Source organism: Diachasma alloeum, unplaced genomic scaffold (assembly GCF_001412515.2).
Source record: "Diachasma alloeum isolate Michigan unplaced genomic scaffold, Dall2.0 Dall_scaffold_00551, whole genome shotgun sequence".
NCBI lineage: Eukaryota > Metazoa > Arthropoda > Insecta > Hymenoptera > Braconidae > Diachasma > Diachasma alloeum.
Window position 1 is genome coordinate 27,302 of NW_021680683.1, and position 22,094 is coordinate 49,395.

The window sequence follows — 22,094 nt, forward strand, 5'->3', positions numbered from 1 at the left end:
ATTAATTTACTTATTGAATTAATTAATTTTTTAATTCGAAAATCAATGCATAAGCAGATAGTTGTTTAGAACATTATTTTCAATTGTTTTTTCAACATAATTTAAAATATATATAATGTTCATAAACGAATTCTCCGATGACTCCCTGTTATGTCCCAGCGTTGGTGAACAGCACACTAATTTTTGGAAGGATTCTCACAAAATTACGATGTATTTTTTTCTCCGTGTAGTTTCTAGTTTGGCATTTCAGTTTGGGCGCATCCTTGCTACTCCGCTTCTCCACGTCGGTGCCATAACCACAAACAAAAATATCTTCAACAATTACGCGGCCGGAAAATTTTCAGTCGGAACCAAAACTCAAAAAAAAAAATGGTCCGTAAATAATTTTTTGTTGCCTACATGCGCCGAAAGTGAGGATTCTAACCTCGCTTCGCTCGGTTAGAAGAATCACTTTCGCCGCATATAGGCAACAAAATCGTATGCAACCCTCGGGAGGATAATCAGACAAGCATTCCCCACGTGCTTACCACGTGCTCGCCTTCGGCTCGTGAAAACCTCACACTCGTCAAAAAAAATTTTTTTGCCCATGTATCGATCGATATTAACTGTTTTGGTACTTCAGCTTCTTCGAATAATTGTTATGTCTTTGTTCAAACAGAAAGGTCAGCTATTCCTCAAAAATAAAAGAATTGAAGTTGGGAGGCAAGCCATTAAAATTGGAACAATGAAGTCTTGTGCTCTGCAATTGAGATATAGTGTAAGTGTTCAACGTTTTAAATGTTATTACCGAAGTGACTGCTAATATGAAAGAAACATTTGGGTTTTTTCAGTCTGTGACCAAACTCCATTGTTTACTTCATTCTTCCCCAGCAGGAGTCATAGTTTTTTATTTCGCCAGCAAGAATGGAACCTAAGTCAATAGAGTAATTAAATTTTTTGATAATTTTACTTGTGAAAAATTTAAGAGAAAACGTTGTAAGAATTCCCTAGTTTTAACAAGCAAGTTAATACCCTACTTTACATTGTTTCAGGAAAGGGTGAAGATGATGACGCCACTTGTTCTCACTCAATCCTGTTATCTGCGTTTTGGAATGGTAAAGGCTTTTCTCAAAATAAATGAGGAACGATTGTTTTTTCAGGGCAATCGTAATAAGCTCAGGAAGAGGAAATTGCAATTGCGCCAATCCACGTTGAAATCAGCCGTGCGAGATGCCAATTCTGAAGGTAAATTCAGCGCAGTAGGTAACTGCCTCGTTGAGTGTCTCAGACAAGATGGACGGAGTCTTCCTGCCCATAAACGCCAGAAATTAGAAAAAATTTGTCATTAAAAATCAGGCAATTATTAACTCGCTTGATTCGTTTTCATATTATTACGATTATATTCATAAATAAATCATGAGCTGAGTATCCAATTGACGGTAACAACGTATTAGAGACGCAATGCTGATCAACGCTGCAGTATGTTTAGTGACCGTTTTTATGAATATAACACTAGAAATGGCGCACGCTACGCAGCGTTGATCAGTATTGCGTTTTATTTATGAATTTAATCGCAATAATATGTTGCACTTTACTGGTTATCATGATATTTACAGCCAAGTGCAACACATGGCAATATTTCGTATACACCACTGTATATCAGCACATCGGATACAATCAGATTTTGTTTATCATTGTTTTAAAATCATAATTGTCAATAGGTCAAAATCAATTTTTTTTTAAAATTAACTTTGAAGCTATGGTACAGTGCCAACCTGTTAATTGAATGAGAATATAATCATTTTAATCCCATTGTTAAAAATGTAGTAAAATAAATACAATTAATGTGATATACAGTTACATTGTACATCAGTGTATATTAACACCCACCCTTCAGACGATAAAATGGGCTCTTGATGCAGAGCCATTGTACACCGGTGTATGTTAACACCTCAGCGCAAAAAAAAAATTTTTTTTTTCCAATTTCCATTGGTCAAAAATTGCATAAAATTTGCCAAATCGTCTCTCAAATAAAGTTAAAGTTTTATTTTTTATTTTCAAATATTAAGGTTAATGAATTAAAATTTATTGGCTATTACATAATACACATGTCAATAAGAATCAAAAATCCGTTGGAACGATAAAATAGACGATAAAATGGCCTCAGCGCAAGAAAGAAGAAGCGATGCCAAAAATTCTGAACGACTTCTTGTTTCACTTGTCGACAGAAACAGAATTTTAGAGGACGAAATTCTGTGCTCGAAAATGCAGAGGAGATTTCGCTCTGACATCTGTCAACAGTGCAGGTAGATGCGATTCGGTTATCATCTCGGTTGGCAGTCGAAGACTGAAAATGGGTCCAGCCTGAAAACATTCAGGAATCTTGCTGAACAATTGAAAAAGTCGAGAAAATTCAAAAAATCATGATTCCGATCGAAATCTTAAGAATCATCATCACCGCTGCTGTCATCACGATCAAAATCCTCCTCATCAGCGTCGCTATCATGACCATCACTGTCATGATCAGATCCATCATCTTCGTTGTCACTTCCACGATCATCACATTCATGTTCCCCATCAGTCTCGTATTCACTGTCGTTACCATTCACGTCACTGTAATTAATATCATTGAGCGTCCAAGTTTGTATCTTCAAAACAGGCGAAAACCCCGTCCTGTCAAGTTTCTTCTTGCGCACGCTAGTTTTCACTTTCAAGCCAATTCCATTCTCTCTGCACTTCACTGCTTCATTAGCAATTGCAAAAAATGCAGCAGTTATGCCACAATTCATGGCATGAATGTAGTGCAATTTTGATAACGATTTGACAACCATTCCAAGGCTCTCATTCGTTACTCTCTTGCAGAGTGCGCAATTTAATGTCTCCAAGTTTTGAGCTTCACCGAGAAATTTGAGAGTGATTAATCTCATTTTTGTGAAGCTTACGGATTTCAGATTTCGCAGTGTGGGTAGTAATTGTATTGCTCTGTCTGTCAGTTTCCTTGAACCTGAAATTGTTGAATGATGACAATTATTGGGGACAATTATAATTATCATTCATTGCACAGTCCGACAAAATTTTGATACTTTTTGCCCCAGAAATAGGACTGCATACTTAGTCGATTTTGGTGTGTTGATTTCGAATTTTTTTGTACTCTTTTGATTAATGCGATCGTTGCTGAGAAAAAAAACATTGAACAGGCAAAAAGTACCAAAAATAACCATTTTGTAAATTCAACAAAGGGGCAACGCCCCGGCGTGACAGATGAGCCGCCAGTCTGTCCCCCGTGCGACCCAGGTTCAATCCCTGGGTCGGGACTCTGGAATGCCATTTTTCTAAATTACAGAAAAATGGCGACACAATACAACTACTTTGGAAACTGGAAAAATGGCGGAAAAAGTGAAATTGGAGGGCTGGAAGTAAAAACACAAACACATGAGAAGAGACCGTAAAAAGCGAAGAGCTGTACGGTGGAGGGGCTGGAAGAAAAAAAAAATTCAACAAAAAAATAAAAATTGCACATGTGAAGATCAGATAAAAAGTACTGAAAAAAGGAAATTCGCAACTTTATCACTGAATCGAATCTTATGTTGTCAGTGTTTTGACGGGGCCGTGGAAAATTGATGAAAAATCTTCCAATCTTTTCAAATAATAAGACATGGCTTCCAGTCTGAAGTTGCATCATCAGGTATATTTTTCTGCACTAAATTTGACATTTCTGCCTTGTGAACTAAAGTGATGATACTTGTGGACGATTTGTGAGAGTTTTCTGTTTGTATCTTCTTCTAATTTTCTTGCTGATCCAGTTCGGTTACGATTCTTGTGACAGAAATGTCAAATTCAATGCAGAAAAATACACGCGGAGATGTAACTTCAGACTGGACGCCATGTCATCATCATTTTAAAAAATAAGAAGATTTTTCATGATTTTGCAGGCATTTTTTAGGACCTCGTCAGAATGTTTGAAAAATCACATTCATTTTCACAATAAAGTTGCGAATTTCGTCTTTTCTTTGCATTTTATCTGATCTCTGTACGTGTAATATTCATTTTTTTAATTGAATTTACAAAATGCCTATTTTGGGTACTTTTCGCCACTTCAACATTGTTTTTCTCAGCAACGATCGCATCAATCAAAAAAGTGTTGAAAAAATCGGAATCAGCACACCAAAATCCATAAAGTGTGCACAGTCCCATCTTTCGGGCAAAAAATATCAAAATTTTGTCGGACTGTATTATTTATCCTGTTTTTTTTTAACTCACCGTGTAAACATAGAGTCTCCAGATTGGGATTGTTCTCCAACATTTTTGAAACAGCACAATCAACAACAATAGACCGTTCATCATTCATGCCGAACAAATCAATTTTGAGTGTCTTGAGTTTTCTCAAATACTGAATGTCCTGAATGTAATCAGCGGAATCTACGGCACATGCTCTCAGATCCAGATGAACTAAATTTTGAAGATTTCTTATTCCAACGATGTTACCCAAGCGAGGACTAACGTTCAATGTCAAATGATCCAGGTCCACAAGTTTTGAGAAATCAACATTCTGTTCAGACAAATGAACATAATCAGACTTGTTACATGTGAAAGGACAAATGAAATGTAAACTACAAATCGATGATATACTTACGAAATGATGGGAAAATGCGTGATTTGTCTCAATGCACAGTTCTCTCAAGGTTTCCGGCGGACTATCGATACACGCAAGTGGTGGTTGTGAGGTATATCCCACGCATGTCAGCGATTTTAGATTGACCAGTTTAGCAAACAATGCAGAGACATTATTTTGAATTACATTGGAATCTTCAAGACAAACTGCCAAGGACAATTTTTGCAAATTCTCACACGGTCCACGTGTGACAGGAATCAAAGCTGATGATGCAGTAATCCATTGTAATGCCTTGAGATGTTTGCCGTACTTGTCAATCAGGTATTCCGCGTGTCTCTCATCATTGCAATGTATCCAAGAATCCAGCGACCTCATAGATGACACAGCAACACTCGCCCATCGCTTGCAAACCTCTTCGGCTCGGAAGATGTCATTTGTATTGAGCTGCAAAAATATAAGGCGCAGACAGTCATCAGGCAGTTTACTCGTGTGTGAGGATTGGTCTGACATCAAAGTTGCAGTTAGAACGTAATCGTCGCCTTTTATCTCCATAACAATCTCTCTGTTGTGTCTCTGACTCATCACAGGCTCTAAAACATGAATCAAATCAATTACATGATTGAGGATGCACTGGAGAGGTTTTCAAAACAATAGAAAGTGTTTGAATTTTTTTCTCCGTAATCTTAAAGTTATTTGGAAGTGCTGTGCAAAATTTTAGACAATTTGAGCGTTTGTGAGGAGAGAAATTAAGGAGAGTCATAAGCTGGACACGAAAATGAAGGAAATGTGACAGACCTCTGATTTTTTTATGGGAGATTTATAAGTGCAAACAAAACGTCTGTGCAAATTTTCAGACCACCTCACCAGGCATTCTGAAGAACAATAAATAATTAAAGTTCAGTTTCATACATGAGGTTATAGGGGAGGGTGGGGTAAAACGGACACTTTAGACTTTTTTATTATTATTCATAACTCAGAAACAAATTGATCAATTGAGCTCAGTTTAGGCTCGTCACAAAGGGAAAGAATTGTTCTTTGTATTGAGAAAAAAAAATATTAAATTTTATCAACATTTCAACCCCTTATTAATATTTTAGAAAAAGTCAAAAGTGTCCGTTTTACCCCAGCCTCCCCTAATATGGCGATATCGGCAAAGTAAGTAGTTTCTCGATGTTATCGCTCAGTTGATAATGTATGGGGACCAACTTTGACAATCAATTTCTCTCTTCACAAACGGTCCAATTGTCTGAAATTTTGCACAGCGTCTCCAGAGATTATTTCTCCCATCTGAATTTCAGCCAACAGGAACTCAGGATTTGACGGTTTTCGGAGCAGCGTGGGAAAAATTACAGCGATAATTTTCGGTTATTCTCACTTCGTCGCACATCAACTGAAATTATCGACAAACAAATCGCGCTTCGCGTTCGTGATTTTTAACCTGCCAAACTTGCCTCACCAGTTGCTGAGCAACAAAAATTTCAGAAAATTTTCGACAATTTTAAAGCACTCGTGGTATTACGTCTGAAAAAAATTCAAACACTTTGTACAATTTACGAATCACTCCAGTACACCCTTGACATTGATTGTCAATTGATGAAGAAGAAGATACAATAGATTTACCTTCGTGCATCATCAGCGTCATCAAAAATCATTTGTGCAAAATTCTTGAGATTCTTGCCACAAAAACGAAATTTTCCATCGCGAGACCACAAATACACACATTTTAACGATCCATTCGTGCAATGAGGGCTGAAGAGAGTCTCCAATATTGCAAGATCCTTTCCACAACAGCGATCATCATCGATAACACTTTCATTGTCATCTTCGTGAAACGAGTGACGAGGGGACAGATGACACAAAGGAAGACCCTGAACAACAACCGTTGTCATCTTGCAAGCCGTCAAAATGAGAGGTTATGATGATTTTCCGACAAACGATGTACTGACTGTTTTTTTTTGCTGGCAGGTTCTAGGTTCAAGGTTTTTTTTTGTTTTTTTTTTTCATTTGAGCATTTCAAACTGTACAGTTTTTTCTGCTATGTACAAAACTTTGTTGTTTTTTACACTTTTATTGCACTTCTTGGAAATAAGCTTATGATTCTCAGAGTTCTTATGTCAAGCAGTTTGAAGAATGTTATCGCGACCAACATTGGGCCACAGGTTAGTTTCCAATGCACCAGCAGAGGACCACAAGGTATTGAGTGCGTTTCGGAATCAACTACCGTAGCTGCAGTAAAGCAAAATTAGGGTTGCAGTACTGCTACTGCTACTACGTCGATTGCGAAACGCGCCCATTATCTGAACCTTTAGATGCTACCCCAGAGGACCAGGGAACCCCCAGGTACCTAGCCGACATAGGTCACTAATTAGAAAAATGATCTTATGTACTCGATTGTACATCGTTAGTACATGATTGTACAGTGATTTTTTTTGTTTGTACACCCACCAATTAATTTAAAAAAATTAATGAAGTTTTGGCATGATTCTAGCCGACAAAAATTTCAAACTGTTCAATCAGCTCAAGTTAGGGGTCTATCTCAAAGGAAATCGTTTGTACATTACGAATTTGATATTATTATCGTTTGTACAATCATCATTTATTAGTTAAAGCTGCGGTAAGTAATCATTGTCAACCCCCCCCTCGCCCCGCAGATCATTGGTAGTTCCTACGTTATCGACATTAATATTTACATACACTCTGGTCCGTTGTTTATATCGTTGTCCATATTATTATTCCATTATTTATCCCAATAAATGAACATTGAATGCTTCGAAGTTACAGTTTATTAAGCATCAATGGGTACATTCGTTTTTTTTTCGAGCACGGAGGAATACTTGTGTGCAGTGTTCTATCACCTTGCATTCTGACAGGTAGAAAGGGTTATGGTTGATTACAATCATTAGCAAAAAATTTACTAATGATTTGCACCAGGAGAAGGTCCGCCGATGTTGGCACATGCCGAGTGATTTCTCTCTTCGAGGGAGAAATTGGCAGTAAGTAAAATTGATTTTATTCCAAATTCAATCATTCATTCTCTTAATTTTTTTACAGTCGATTCCTTGTAAAAATTTCGTATAAATAAATGACATTAAATTTCTCATGCGCAAATTTTATATTTTCATTCAGTTACTTTCATTTGATTGATTCATTTTCCCTTTTGGAAGGCAAAATTCAATTTCACCGTTTATTAAGGGAAACTTGAATAAAACCTCAGACAAAATTCGTTTTTTTTCCAAGACTTGATCAGTAATGGCTGAATACCTTGCTCCCAAAAAATAAAAAAATTCTCTTAGACTCATCTCCCCGGCACCCATCTCACTAGGAGATTTTTCCACCGGAAGGACCTTCTAATGAACATCATGATTCTTTCATTTTTATGAATCTTTCAGATCAGATTAAAGTCAGAAGACCGACGAAGATGATTCATAAACATGCCCAATTCTTCGCAGTCAGGCCGGAGATGTTGAAGTCTGGGTGGCTGAAAGATATTCCGGAGCACTTGCTGGGATTTGAGAAGCAGCTTGGAAGGCTGGAGATGTTCTTGTCCGCAAAAATACCATCTTGGAGGGCTCATCAGTCTTGACTGATGCTGTGGTTGATCCCAGGATGTTCCTCGTGCAAACCGATGAGTACGAGGGAACGTCCTTTGGGACGATTTTTGGAGTTGTGGGGGCTCAGGGAAATTCATGTGGGCGTTGAAGTGCTCAGATGCTGTTGTCCAGGTGACACCGTATGGGAGGATAAAGGGGGGACTCGCTGGGAAGCTGGGGAGGCACTGCAGGTGGGTCATGGCCTGGAAAAACTCAATTGACTTTTTTTTTCTAGTAATTTTGAGGTTTTTTTTTACAATTCTCCATGGAATTCCGATTTTCATATACTTTCTCCTCCACAAGGATCCAACAGACCGAGTAGTCGCCCTCTCCGTCTTCGAGGCCTTCGCCAATGTCGAGAATATGACTCCAGAGATCCTGGAGATCCTCTTCAGCAAGTCTGGCGATATGAAACTCTCGAAACGCCTGCAAAGCCCCCAATCCCCTCCATCACAGGCTCCAAGCTATGGGGAAAACAACGAAGAGGTCGACTGCTCCGATCGAGAGTCCTCGCTGAATGATTCTGATGTGCCAGAATGTCTGAGAGAGTCGACTGGACCTCGTAGAGATACGGAGGACTCCCCATTTCTAATCCAGATCTCTCTGAATAACATCTCAGATAAAAAAATTCACGCACCAGCGAGACTGCAGCCGTTCAAACTTCTGGGGGCTCTGATAAACTGCCTCGAGGGAGAATTCTCTTCAAGTTTCATCTAATACTCTTCATCAAGGAGTTCCTGATAGAAAGAAAATCAAAATAAAATTTCAATAAAATAAAAAAAAAACAATTTTCAACAACTAATTTTGCCAATATCTCGTTAACTGTTGACTTCAGCGGAAAATTTCACTCTACATATTCTTCAGCAAATTCAATTTTCAAGAAGAAAGATAGTTTCATATTTTTCACTAAAACCATGCCTGAACGAGATATTCGAGTAAGTAATCCCAGTAGCATTATATTTGCCATAAAAAAGCTCAAAAACCATAACTTTCAACGACCCCTTCGCTGAGGCAAGAAATAATCAATAAAAAAATGAGAAGAAATAATGAATATTTGAAATAAAATCATTACACAAACTATTCTGAAATTTTATCATTTTTATTATTGATAATGAATAATAATTTTTTTTTATAAAATATATTTTTTTAATTTCAGGATAAACGAATTTCTGGCTTAAATGAGAGGTATCACAAGGGAAACTAGGCGCCCTGGATGAGAGAAACTTCTCCAAATCTCAAAAATTATGTCATTTGTTAGAGAGATACAATACATTTCTACTTTTATCATTTTTTTTTCACAAAATATGAGAGAAATAAAGTGTTTATTAGAACTGATGCTTTGCTTCTATCTTTGACATTGAATTGAAAATTCCATGTGTTTTTAATATTTCAATTATTCTTAAGGTAAAGTGAACCCGATCATCAATTTATCTTGCAATAAACTCCATGAACTATTACTCCAAAGCTCTGCAACATTTTTTAAAATGATAAGTCATGAAAAAAACATTGATTAATTGAAAAGAATAATTATCATAGATGTCATTCATTAGGAAGATTGTGTACACGTATTAGAAATAATCCTACCGGACAATAATTGTTATAAAAAATGTTATTCTTACGTATAACACGTACACTGTACATTTGCACTCTAATTATACCACGTAATGATTGCATACACGCCTCTGCTTCAATAACTAAATCTAGTTTGTCTATAACTATGTGAATTTGTTCACAGATAACAGTTTCAAATAGAAATTAGTTTTCAATTACTTGATGTGCTAAAATACATTTTCGTAATCATACAGAAAAAAGTGATTTTTTTTTTCATTCCTCCTAATAATTTCTTGATTATTACGACTGAAGACTACAACTCATCTGGATTGATCAAAAACAGTGCGCATTCAGGTCGAATTGTTGGATTTCCTCTGACAGGTTGCACTTTGCTGAGTAGTCCATTATGGCATTCCCATTTGCCAGTACGACGACGACAATAGGCTACGAAGTGATCGTACTTCTGATCATATGCGACGAGTCCAGATAATCTGATGGAATAATTGTATATTGTTATTTTTAATCGTCTGAATTCCAAGATATATTTAAATCAGGTTTGAATTCAAGTCAACGGAATAAATACTGAGACGTACAAGAGAGAATCTTGGAGAAGTTCGTAATCAATATAAATTCAAATAAATTACAGAAAATTTATCATGATCATTCAGAGAGGACTCTAGACCGAAGCAGTTGACCTCTTCATTGTTTTCTCCATCGCTTGGGGTTTGTGATGGGGGCGTTTCGAGAGGTTTGTATCGTCAGACTTTCTGAAGAGGATGTCCAGAACGTCTGGAGTCATATTCTCGACATTGGCGGAGGCCTCGAAGACGGAGAGGGCGACTACTCGGTCTGTTGGATCCTTGTGGAGTAGAAAGTATATGAAAATCGTAATTCCATGGAGAATTGTAAAAAAAACCTCAAAATTACTAGAAAAAAAAAGTTAATTGAGTTTTTCCAGGCCATGACCTACCTGCAGTGCCTCCTCAGCTTCCCAGCGAGTTCCCCCTTCATCCTCCCATACGGTGTCACCTGGACAACAGCAGCTGAGCACTTCAACGCCTGCGTGATGACTGCCAAGTTGCCCTCCTCACTCAGCACCAGCCCCAGCCACAGCCCCACATGAATTTCCCTGAGCCCCCACAACTCCAAAAATCGTCCCAAAGGACGGTCCCTCGGACTCATCGGTTTGCACGAGGAACATCCTGGGATCGACCACAGCATCAGTCAAGACTGATGAGCCCTCCAAGATGGTATTTTTGCGGACAAGAACATCTCCAGCCTTCCAAGCTGCTTCTCAAATCCCAGCAAGTGCTCCGGAATATCTTTCAGCCACCCAGACTTCAACATCTCCGGCCTGACTGCGAAGAATTGGGCATGTTTATGAATCATCTTCGTCGGTCTTCTGACTTTAATCTGATCTGAAAGATTCATAAAAATGAAAGAATCATGATGTTCATTAGAAGGTCCTTCCGGTGGAAAAATCTCCTAGTGAGATGGGTGCCGGGGAGATGAGTCTAAGAGAATTTTTTTATTTTTTGGGAGCAAGGTATTCAGCCATTACTGATCAAGTCTTGGAAAAAAAACGAATTTTGTCTGAGGTTTTATTCAAGTTTCCCCTAATAAACGGTGAAATTGAATTTTGCCTTCCAAAAGGGAAAATGAATCAATCAAATGAAAGTAACTGAATGAAAATATAAAATTTGCGCATGAGAAATTTAATGTCATTTATTTATACGAAATTTTTACAAGGAATCGACTGTAAAAAAAATAAAGAGAATGAATGATTGAATTTGGAATAAAATCAATTTTACTTACTGCCAATTTCTCCCTCGAAGAGAGAAATCACTCGGCATGTGCCAACATCGGCGGACCTTCTCCTGGTGCAAATCATTAGTAAATTTTTTGCTAATGATTGTAATCAACCATAACCCTTTCTACCTGTCAGAATGCAAGGTGATAGAACACTGCACACAAGTATTCCTCCGTGCTCGAAAAAAAAACGAATGTACCCATTGATGCTTAATAAACTGTAACTTCGAAGCATTCAATGTTCATTTATTGGGATAAATAATGGAATAATAATATGGACAACGATATAAACAACGGACCAGAGTGTATGTAAATATTAATGTCGATAACGTAGGAACTACCAATGATCTGCGGGGCGAGGGGGGGGTTGACAATGATTACTTACCGCAGCTTTAACTAATAAATGATGATTGTACAAACGATAATAATATCAAATTCGTAATGTACAAACGATTTCCTTTGAGATAGACCCCTAACTTGAGCTGATTGAACAGTTTGAAATTTTTGTCGGCTAGAATCATGCCAAAACTTCATTAATTTTTTTAAATTAATTGGTGGGTGTACAAACAAAAAAAATCACTGTACAATCATGTACTAACGATGTACAATCGAGTACATAAGATCATTTTTCTAATTAGTGACCTATGTCGGCTAGGTACCTGGGGGTGACCAGGGAATGTTCTGGAGGGTTCTGGACGCCTTTCGTTGAGGCATCATTACCAACAGACGGAAGAATTCGGTGGTTCCGCAAAGTGCCGACAGATGGCGCCACATGGGGTTTTTTTACGCGTAAAAAAGTCGAAATGCATGCTGGGTATTTTACCTAATTTATTACGCGGAAAAAACCATGTAATTTACCGGAGGTAAATTACTTGCCCAACGCTGAGGACCACACAGCCATGCAGTTGGTATGTGTAGGTAGCGTAGGTAGTTTTGAGGTAAGATGGAGAACTTCAACGAGTTTAACTGCGAGTGTTAATATACACCGGTGTATAATGGCTCTCCACCAAAAGCCCATTGTATTGTACCAACGGGTTTTTGATTTTTATTGAGATGTGTATTATGTAACAGTTAATAAATTTTAACTTACTAACCTTGATATTGAAAAAATAAAAATATATATTTCCAAATATATATCAAACAGATAAAATAATTCTTTTCTTTTTTTTTTTAAATTGTTATTTGCATTGTTTTTATCGGTCTTTTAAGAAATGTTCGCCACCTTTGTTCAAGTAATTGCAAACACAAATTTTAACTTTATTTAAAAGAGGATTTGGCAAATTATAAGAATTTTTTTTTTTCATGAAATTTTTGACCAACTGACAATTTAAAAAAATGCTTTTTTTGAGACGTGAAGAATGTGCTAGATAGGCGAGTTCCCAAAGCACCATTTTGTTTGGTTTGTTATATGATGAGAAAAGAGGCCAAAAAGATGGAAATGCCAAAACACAAGGAGAAAATGTTAACGGTCTAAAGCTACATCAGTGTATATTAACACCCGATTTTTCTTTTTTGTTTCATTTTTTTATGTTGTAGTAATGTGTACGAATTAATATGTGGAACGAGACCATGATTGAGTATCAATTATTTAAGATTGTCCTCTACAATTTGGTCACCTGTGATGATCACTCGAATGGTAAAAAAAGAGAGAAATATAAAAAAAAAAATTAAAAATGAATAGAGTTTGGCCACTTGCCACTTGAGGACAAGTTCATCGGCAGCTATTCTGTGAAATCCCTTATATTCTACTTGTATTTAAAAAGAGAACAACGTATGGCCAAAGTAGACCGTTGCTCCTTGAATACTTTTGTCCTGTGCTGGCAGTTTTGCATTGCTTAAGTAACTTAGTTACCATATACTGCATCGAACACTGGCTTTTTTTGCTTGTTACATTCAGACTAGTCGATTAGCGGCTATTCTGCGAAATCCCTCATATTGTACACGTACTTAAATAGAGGACAACATATGACAGCAGAAATGCTTTCAATATACATTGATGTATGAGGTAACTACAAACCACGAAACGTATCAATTTTTCATGTTTTACATTTTTATCGTTTTTGAAACCATTTCAGCGATCATGGCTGATGAACAACCCATGGAGGACTATTTCAATTGGTTCATAGTTAGCCCCGATGTCTTTCTAAGCATTAATTCGCATTTACAGGGAGGAAAGCGAGGAAAAATGCCAATGACGTGTTAGTATACACTGATGGATACTGAAACTACATTAATAACGCTTGTTTTTTCTGCACATATTGTACTGCATACATTTCAAAGGAAATTTGAATAACTCAAAAAATGTGGAAGTTTCAGCATTTGTGTTTGCAAAAATGATGGGAGCAATAATAAATAACTAACGAGCGAGTGAAAAAATTATCGATTGGTTAAAAGTAACAATGTTAATTAGTATAACCGATCTATCAGATGTTAATTAGAATTTTGGCAAATAAAGTCCAGTAATTTTCTTTAACTGTTCCATTAACACAGAAAGTTTTTCATTGACTACATTCATTTCAATCATCATCTAGTCGTAATGTAGATCAGCATATACTAACACCAAGAGTATACGCTGTATTAAGTTTATTCAATGATTCAACAAAACCCGACGGAGGTCAGCCACACACTGTATTAACACCTGATTTTTCCAAAATTTATGTGGGAATAAATGAAAAAAATGATTCACAGTAGTTCGCAGGGAACTACTGTGAATCATTTTTGGGATTGCTGTGCTTCGCAGGGCTGTCCGCACAGCAATCGACACCAACAGATCAACAGCAATTTAGGACATCCTACAACAACGAAGACCCTCTGGAGAACTTTAGATATTGAGTGCGTTGCGCACACTAATCGTGGTTCCGCTGTTTATTTTTTTTCTTGACCAACCCTCACTGACCCAGGGACCACCCTCACGCGTCGGCCCAGCAACTCTCGCTGTCGGCACCGCCGAGCGAATCATCAATTTTCGAACCCCTTTCTCCATGTCAGAACCGATCCTCGTCATCTACACCACCGAACCAATCACAATATTTCTACACCCTTACCTAGCTGTATAAATATCACAACTTTGTAAAATCTATATAGTCAGTACGACTTGAACCATCAAGAGAGCAAGTTCTCTCTTGGTGGAATAAACTACCAGAACTTTTCGGCACTAAAAACTGAACTTTCGCATTTTCAGTCTATCATCACCTTACCTCTACAAATTGCACAAAAGACCTAACCGGCTTGCAATAGTTTCCACCAATAGATAGACTACTGTAATTTACTCTATAGACTACTGGAATTTATAACTCCAGTAGGTTCTGCAGAACTATATCTATTGGGGCGAAAAAAAACCATCATACTTTCCTCGAATAATCGCCTATGTTTCCGTCTTCTCCTCACAACTCCTGCCTTCCCTGATTTGACCCAGCGGCGTATTGCATTCACGATCGGAAAATTGTATCCACGGGCCTAACGCGACAACAGGTTGTTTGTGTGTTACTTATCGCTGAATTTCTGCACTCATTGCGCAATATTTGATGAATTCACTGGGTGCCGTAAGTATACCTCAGGCTGGTGATATGGATCTACATAAATTTCAATTGGCATTACTCTTGCAGCAGGTCTTTCCAGGTGTTAATTTGCATTTCCCAAATCAAAATTAGCTGAAAGAAGGGAGAGATGGAGGAAAGGGGAAGTGTTAGTATACACTGACGTACAATGTAACTATATACAACATTAATTGTATTTATTTCACTTCATTTTTAAAAATGGGATTAAAATGATCAAATTCTTATTCAATTGATAGGTAGACACTGTACCGGGGCTCCAGAATAAATTAGAAAAAACAATTGATTTTGACTAATATACGATTATGATTTTTAAACAATGATAAACAAAATGTATTATTGTATCCGAGGTGCTGATATACAGTGGTGTATACGAAATACTGCTATATGTTGCAATTAACTGTAAATATCATGATAACCAGGTGTATTTTAAAATAAAAGTTACACGTAGTCATCACGATATTTCACCAATATGGTCATGGTCAGCAGGTCATGGTCAGTTCTCTGCCTCACCAACTATCAGAATGAGGTACAGTGCCTTTTATTCAGTGTGAAATTGCGATTCGTTATCAGCAAATTGTTTGCAAAAATTCCATTTCGATCCGACGTATTATTTTTTGAACTAGAATGACCTGGGCTCCTGCTGGTGCTGACCACAGCGAGTGAGGAACTGCCTGGCGTTTCTCTACCTCTCCAACGATCAGAATGAGCTATCGTGCGTTTTATTCAGTGTGAAAGTGCGATTCGTTTTCAGCAAATAGTTTGCAAAAGTTCCATTTCGATCCGACGCATTATTTTTTGCACTAGAATGACCTGGTCTCTTGCTGGTGCTGACCACAGCGAGTGAGGAACTGCCTGGCGTTTCTCTGCCTTTCCAACGATCCGACTGAGGTGTGAACATACACCGGTGTACAATGACTCTGCATCAAAAGCCCATTTTATCGTACCAACGGGTTTTTGATTTTTATTAACATGTGTATTATGTAATGGGTAAAAAATTTTAATTTAATAACCTCAATATTTGAAAATTAAAAATAAAACAATATATTTTCAAATATATAACTGACAGATAAAATGATTCTGTTTTTTATCATTATTATTTTCTAAGAAATATTCCCCACCTCTGGTCAAGTAATTTCAAACACAAACTCTAACGTTATTTAAGAGACGAATTGGCAAATTGTAAGAAAGTTTTTCTTGAGTGCAATTTTGACCAACTGAGAATTGAAAAAAAAAATGCCTTTTTGCGTTGAGGTGTTAATATACACCGGTGTACAATGGCTCTGCATCAAGATCTCATTTTATGTTTTCAATGGGTTTTTGATTTGTATTTACATGTGTATTATGTAATAGTTAATAAATTTTAATTTATTAACTTCGATATTTGAGGGGATGTGAAGCTGCAGAAATGATTTTAACCACAACAAATTGTTTTCTTTTATTATTTCTCACAAAAAATACGTAAACTGCACAAAAAAAGAGTCGTAAATCTTTTTTTTTTCATTCTGCGGAGGACCTCATTCTTTCATCTCTGTTTTCATCTCTTTTTACATGCCTTCTTCCGGGCTTCTATTTCCTGCTCTGTAATTTTCATCACGGGTGCATTTGGATTCTCGTTTATCCATTGTTTTCTGAGAGCGAGAGAGATGTTATCGGCTTTCTCCCATGTTAGACCGTCCCATCCCACCCACTTTACAAGCCATATCCTCCTTCTTTGTTTGTTCTGACCGCACGCCATCAATTCTTCAATTTCATACTCTTCCTCGCTGTTCAATCGATCTCGTAATGTGCCAAAGTTCGATGTTACGAAGGCATTCACCTCTTCTTTGCTCCAATTCTGGTCCTGAGGGGGTGGAGTGTTACCCCTGCCCTCAGGGCTTACTGTTCGTCTGTTGTTATCGCCTCCATGACGTGTGGTCCTCTCTTGCTCTTCATCGGTGTCCCTTTCATCGTGTGTTTGCGACGATGATGCGTTACCTTGCATGCGTTTTGCCATCAATTCCAGCTTTGCAAGTGATATCGTTGGCTCGTTTTCGTCCACAGAGCTGTCACTCGCTGACACGAAGGACGTGTGTATGCCGGCCGCATCAATTTTCGGGGATCTTAAACTCGAGGCCATGTTGCTCGGCCCGGCTTCCGGAGATGATGTCATCATCGAAGTTTTGATGCGGCCGGGGGCGGTGACATTTAAATCCTTCTGAGAGGTCTCTTCGTCCTCTGCTTGTGCAACGGAATCACCACCCGGAGATTCATTGGTGGTAGTGGAACGCTGTGTCTCTTTTGCGTCACGGTTGACCTCATCTCCATAATCACCGTAAAATGCGCATTTCGATGACCCTGATGATTCTTCATCAGAATCTTCTGACGATTCTGACCCGGACGAAGAATCTGACGAGTCTGTACTTCGAGATGTGTCTCCGACAAGGAATTGATCATCAAACTTCTCAAGTTCAGCTGAAGAAACCAGGGGCGTGTGTGATGTCTTTACAAATTGAAAGTTGATGAGTTGATTCTGCAAAACAAAAAGAAAATTGTATTCTAAGAGCTAGTTGCACCAAGTCGAGTTAGCGACTTTTAAAATATAGAAAGATTCGTCTATGCTTTTATGGTGCGATAATTCAAAAAGTATGGAATAAAACGTTAAATTAAAAAAAAGACAAATGAGAAATTTCTGCGTGATTGATGATGAAAAATGACATTGAATAAATAGTAATGTTGATGTACTGGCATTTACTATGAACTTATATAAAAAATCTATGATGAAAATGTATCACTGTAGCCTAGGTGTCAACATACACTAGCGTGTACATTTTCCATGTTATAATCCACTAACTGGTGTCAGTATGCACCAATGCATAAAAACAAAGATTAAATGATGACACTCATTATTCAACTTACTTCATCCTCTGAATCTGCGGACTTGTCTGAAACCGAAGACTTGTCAACTGTAGGTGAAAGCGTTACGTTAGTCTCGTCGGGGTCTTCGTCCTTCTGGCGCTCATCGTCAATTTCCATTTTTCCTCCAGGTGATTCTTCTCCTGCCGGCTGTGCAACTTCACCGTAACTTGCGGGAGGCATCTAGAAATATATATTATCATAAATTTGAAACTGAATAAAAATCAACAAGTGGAAGTCTTGTCGAGCCTTACGTTAGTATCGTCTCGAGGCGATGGAGGACGTTGTTCCACTAAAGTCTGTTGTTTTTTGAAAATGGTGTACTTCTGATTCCCATCCACTTTAACCACACTTGACACCTTTGGACCCTTGAAGTTTCTCTTTCCAAGCGGCAACGTTTCAACCGCAGAATCTGTGGAGTTGCTGTCGTCAGGGAGTGCAGACTTGTCCTTTGAAGGTGAACGGCTCGAGTCATTCCCGTCAACGTTTTCATCGAGCTCATTCTGATCCGGAAATATGTCAGCTTCTGGAAGTACCTTTTGTAACTCCACTGGCATGTTTCTCTCATCTTCCCGTTCCTGAGGTGTTGAAGGAAATTGTCCGTCAATGTCCACATTTTTGTTGTCAGTTAACTTTTCCTGCTTTTCAGCCGTAGAGGTGGAAGTACTTCTGGTGTGTTCGCCTCCAATCTCACTTCGCAGTCTGTAGTTTTGATCGTTGGGTCTTCAGTCCCCTTGGTATCGCCTGAATCAGTAGTTGGTCTCGAGTACTTCTTGTCTGTTTTTATATCTTCATCGCTATTTTCAGTGGATTCTGATGATAATTTACGTTTCCTTGTGCGGCTGGTTGTTTTTGCCGGTAACAATTTTCTTTTTTTCCTCTCCTGTAAAACCAACAGGATGTCATTATGTCATTCGTAAACGATGATCATTTACAACAATGATGGAGTGAATGTGCTCATATATTGATGTGTGTTGTGATTTTTGACCAACTGACACTTTTAAAAGAAAAGATTTTTTGCTTTGACGTGTTAACATACACTGGTGTGGATTGCTTTGTTCATGAACACAACTTCTTAAGTATTCGCTAACGAAGTAAATAAGGCAATATCAATGAAATCATAAAATTTTTAGTCGCACCATTATATATTGAAAAGGAAAAGAAGATTAAATAATTATAAATTTTTTCCTTCGACTTACTTGTTTCCCAGAATCTGAAGAGTTGCTGTCGTCGGAGATTGGAGATATTGAAAGTTTATCAGTTCTGGTGCTAGTTGCGGGGTACATCTATAAATATTACAAATTTGAACCTGATTAGTAATGAGCAAGTGGAAAGTAGACCAGGTGTCAGTATACACCAGTGCCGATATTATGACCAGACCTACGCTATTTCAGCTTACCTCGGAATTTTCTGAGTCACTGTCTGATAGCAGCTGCCTTGAGCCTCGCTTGTTGGCTTCTTTCAAATTTTTATCATGTCTCTTTAAATCTGTCTCACTCGATCGGTCCATTTTTTTGTTCACTCCAGATGGACCCGGCTCTTCTGTTGCCCTCTCAACGACAGTTCGTTTGTCAGTAATCTTATTTTTCTTCCCCTGTGAGCCTTTCTGTTTGACACTGTCCTGCTTGGAAGACTCATGAGAAAAATATTCCTGTATTGTCTCGGAAATGTCCTGCGCAAATACAGATAGCTCCTCATCATCATTGAGTTTAATAGAAGCACTGGTTTTCCAGTCAATTTGCTCCTTCACTGGGAATGGGGGGCCCTGGTATCTGTGCTCCAAGACATTATTCCATAAACGACCATACATTTGCTTGCTCTTCGGTGTAACGAATTTTGGAAATAGAACGGCAAACTTTTTTGATTCGCTCAACATGATTCGGAATGACTCCAAGTATTGGCCGTGCAGTTCGTCACTGACATTCATCCCGGGGCAGTAATCTGCAAGATCCATGACAAGCAGTTGTGTGCATGTTTGGCAGTGATCCAAGTGAAACTGGATATCAATGCACAGTCCATACACTTGCGTGTAACGCAAATGATCTCGCAATTTCTGCCGAATCAATCGGAAATTCGGAGATTCCTTGGACATTTGTCTCAATAGGATCGTGTTGAGAACAAATTTTTCGTAGAGTGCAGAGGAGGAATTGTGCAACATCAAGAGTAGTTTGTATGGATTCTTTTTGAAAGAAGCTGGATTGAAAAAAAACATGATTTCTAAAAGACCACAATAAAATACGTGTCGCAGATTGAAGTTATCCATCGTAAAAAAATTGCGGAACTCTGCTGGTTCTTCAGACTCTGAGTCGGACCTACAAAAATAAAATTTTTATTTCTCAAGTAATGTTTATTTTTTAACTTTGATATTTAAAATTACTATTATTTTCTGAGAAATGTTCCCCACCTCTGGTCAAGTAATTCCAAACACAAACTTTAACTTTATTTGAAAGAGGATTTGGCAAATTATGAGAAATTTTTTCTTTTTTGCAATTTTTGACCAACTGACAAAAAAAAACCAGTGCGTGGAACGCCACGCGGTAGAAGTGAAATTTCCTTGAAACTCTGACTCGAGTGTTACTAATCTATAGTATTCAAGGTTGGGAATTAGTGTTTATTAAATAAGACAATAACGAAGACGAACGACCACGCACGAAGCAACCCGAACGCGTGCGGTAGCCCCAGCGGTACAGCGACTCCCCTCAACGCACGCCCTCCCCACCACTATTCTCCCTTTCTTCTCCTTTCCCAGCTACGCTCCGACCAGCCAGCTCGTATTTTACCCCGACGGCAGAAATGTCCAACCGAGCCAAAAGAAGTTTCACTTAAAAAAAAAAACAAAAAAATCACTGGATTCTTAAAGTCAACTGTGAATATTGAATTTCCCAAAGCTATAGCCAATCACTACAGTGCGGAGTAACATTTAAAAAAGTCGTAAAATTACTCACATGATTTATAGACTCCTACGAATACCTGGCGAATGGAGGCTGACTCTTTGAAATAGAAATAGTATATTTCTGCCTTAGGGATATCAAAGTAGTATCGTCAAATAAGCTTTTGATTTTTAACCAAGTTTTTTCAATTCTCCGCGAATTTGTGATTACCCGTCATCATTGATTTATTAATTAACAAATACGAACATTTGTAAGCAAAATTCTATTGAATGATTATAAAATATTTCAGTTAATTTTTTATATGACTCTCGTCGTTGTATCCTGTGGTGAGTAGGTGGCAACGCTGTTTGTTTAGACGGCTGATATATGCACCTCTCATCTCCAGGTTAGGTGAATCCGAAGTTGCCACATGACCGGAACTCTCGAATTCAAACTATCCAATATGGCGGTCGGGCGCATCGTGAGATTTTTCATTTAATTTTTTTCGATTATTTCTTCGGAAACTTGTATTTTTCAAGGTCTCAAAAAATATTAGGATGAATAACGAACAAAGTTATATACGGTTATATGTACGAAAAAACGCTTTAAAACCCCCAACCATTGAATTGAACAAGCGAGTGGGGTGCTCTTATGGGGAATGTTTGTTAAATTTCATTTTTCAACATTTTTTTTCTCAAATATTTGTTCGGAAACTAAGTTCGAAATTGTGCTCAAAATTAACATTTACCCCTATTCTGTCAATTCTGGGACGGATTTGTTCCAAAAAAAATTAGCCGAAGTACTTGGATATCCTTAGGGAGCGAAGTCAGACAAGTCTTCCCCACGTGCAGAATTATCACCCGAGCCGAAGGCGAGGGTGGTAAGCACGTGGGGAACGCTTGTCTGACTTCGCTCCCGAGGCTTGAGTACGATTTTTCTTCCTACTAGCGGGTAAAGTTGCGTTCCTAACCTCGCTTCGCTCGGTCAAACCGAGCGCCCGACCGCCTCGCTTCGCTCGGTCAGGAACGCAACTTTACCCGATAGTAGGAAGAAAATCGATTTTTTCCCCGAAAATCTGAAAAAATGAATGTCATAAAAAAAAATTTCGTCAAAAAATTGATCAAACAGACCGTTTAGTTTTCGAGATATCTGATTTTGAATTTTTTTATTTTGTTAACGAAAAAAAAAAACAAAATTTTCCGAACTTTTTTTCCGAGAAATTCGCGGGCCCCGT

General features: G+C 38.0%; 2 protein-coding genes and 4 long non-coding RNA genes across 8 annotated transcripts; 3 read left to right on the forward strand and 3 right to left on the reverse strand.

Annotated features, from left to right (window-relative positions):
* Positions 1-255: 255 nt before the first annotated feature.
* Positions 256-1,835, forward strand: LOC107043178. The gene is made up of 4 exons (XR_001461211.1): positions 256-372; positions 659-757; positions 831-923; positions 1,032-1,835. It is a non-coding gene; the product is annotated as an uncharacterized LOC107043178 (long non-coding RNA).
* Positions 1,836-2,003: 168 nt separating this feature from the next.
* LOC107043177 lies at positions 2,004-6,813 on the reverse strand. Its single transcript, XM_015264541.1, has 4 exons — positions 6,212-6,813; positions 4,613-5,181; positions 4,240-4,528; positions 2,004-2,983 (listed from the first exon to the last, which is right to left on the reverse strand). Exons 1-4 carry the CDS (start codon positions 6,231-6,233, stop codon positions 2,421-2,423), a joined length of 1,443 nt encoding a protein of 480 aa, XP_015120027.1. The 5' UTR covers positions 6,234-6,813; the 3' UTR covers positions 2,004-2,420.
* A 431-nt stretch (positions 6,814-7,244) lies between these two features.
* LOC107043183 lies at positions 7,245-9,516 on the forward strand. The gene is made up of 4 exons (XR_001461214.2): positions 7,245-7,584; positions 7,981-8,372; positions 8,485-9,116; positions 9,338-9,516. It is a non-coding gene; the product is annotated as an uncharacterized LOC107043183 (long non-coding RNA).
* A 179-nt stretch (positions 9,517-9,695) lies between these two features.
* On the reverse strand, positions 9,696-11,887 carry LOC107043181. 2 transcript variants are annotated; one of them, XR_001461213.2, is made up of 4 exons: positions 11,548-11,887; positions 10,703-11,150; positions 10,377-10,591; positions 9,696-10,223 (listed from the first exon to the last, which is right to left on the reverse strand). It is a non-coding gene; the product is annotated as an uncharacterized LOC107043181 (long non-coding RNA). The 2 variants fall into 2 exon arrangements; XR_001461212.2 differs by having other exon boundaries at positions 10,326-10,591.
* A 605-nt stretch (positions 11,888-12,492) lies between these two features.
* LOC114841473 lies at positions 12,493-14,009 on the forward strand. Its single transcript, XR_003783131.1, has 2 exons — positions 12,493-13,546; positions 13,617-14,009. It is a non-coding gene; the product is annotated as an uncharacterized LOC114841473 (long non-coding RNA).
* Positions 14,010-16,507: 2,498 nt separating this feature from the next.
* LOC107043176 (dentin sialophosphoprotein) lies at positions 16,508-21,106 on the reverse strand. Of its 2 annotated transcripts, XM_015264539.2 has the most exons (6): positions 20,936-21,106; positions 19,390-20,302; positions 19,190-19,276; positions 18,245-18,873; positions 17,994-18,173; positions 16,508-17,607 (listed from the first exon to the last, which is right to left on the reverse strand). In XM_015264539.2, exons 4-6 carry the CDS (start codon positions 18,545-18,547, stop codon positions 16,633-16,635), a joined length of 1,458 nt encoding a protein of 485 aa, XP_015120025.1. In that variant the 5' UTR covers positions 18,548-18,873; positions 19,190-19,276; positions 19,390-20,302; positions 20,936-21,106; the 3' UTR covers positions 16,508-16,632. The 2 variants fall into 2 exon arrangements, with proteins under 2 accessions (XP_015120025.1, XP_015120026.1); XM_015264540.2 differs by lacking the exon at positions 20,936-21,106 and having other exon boundaries at positions 19,390-20,399.
* Between the last annotated feature and the right edge of the window lie 988 nt (positions 21,107-22,094).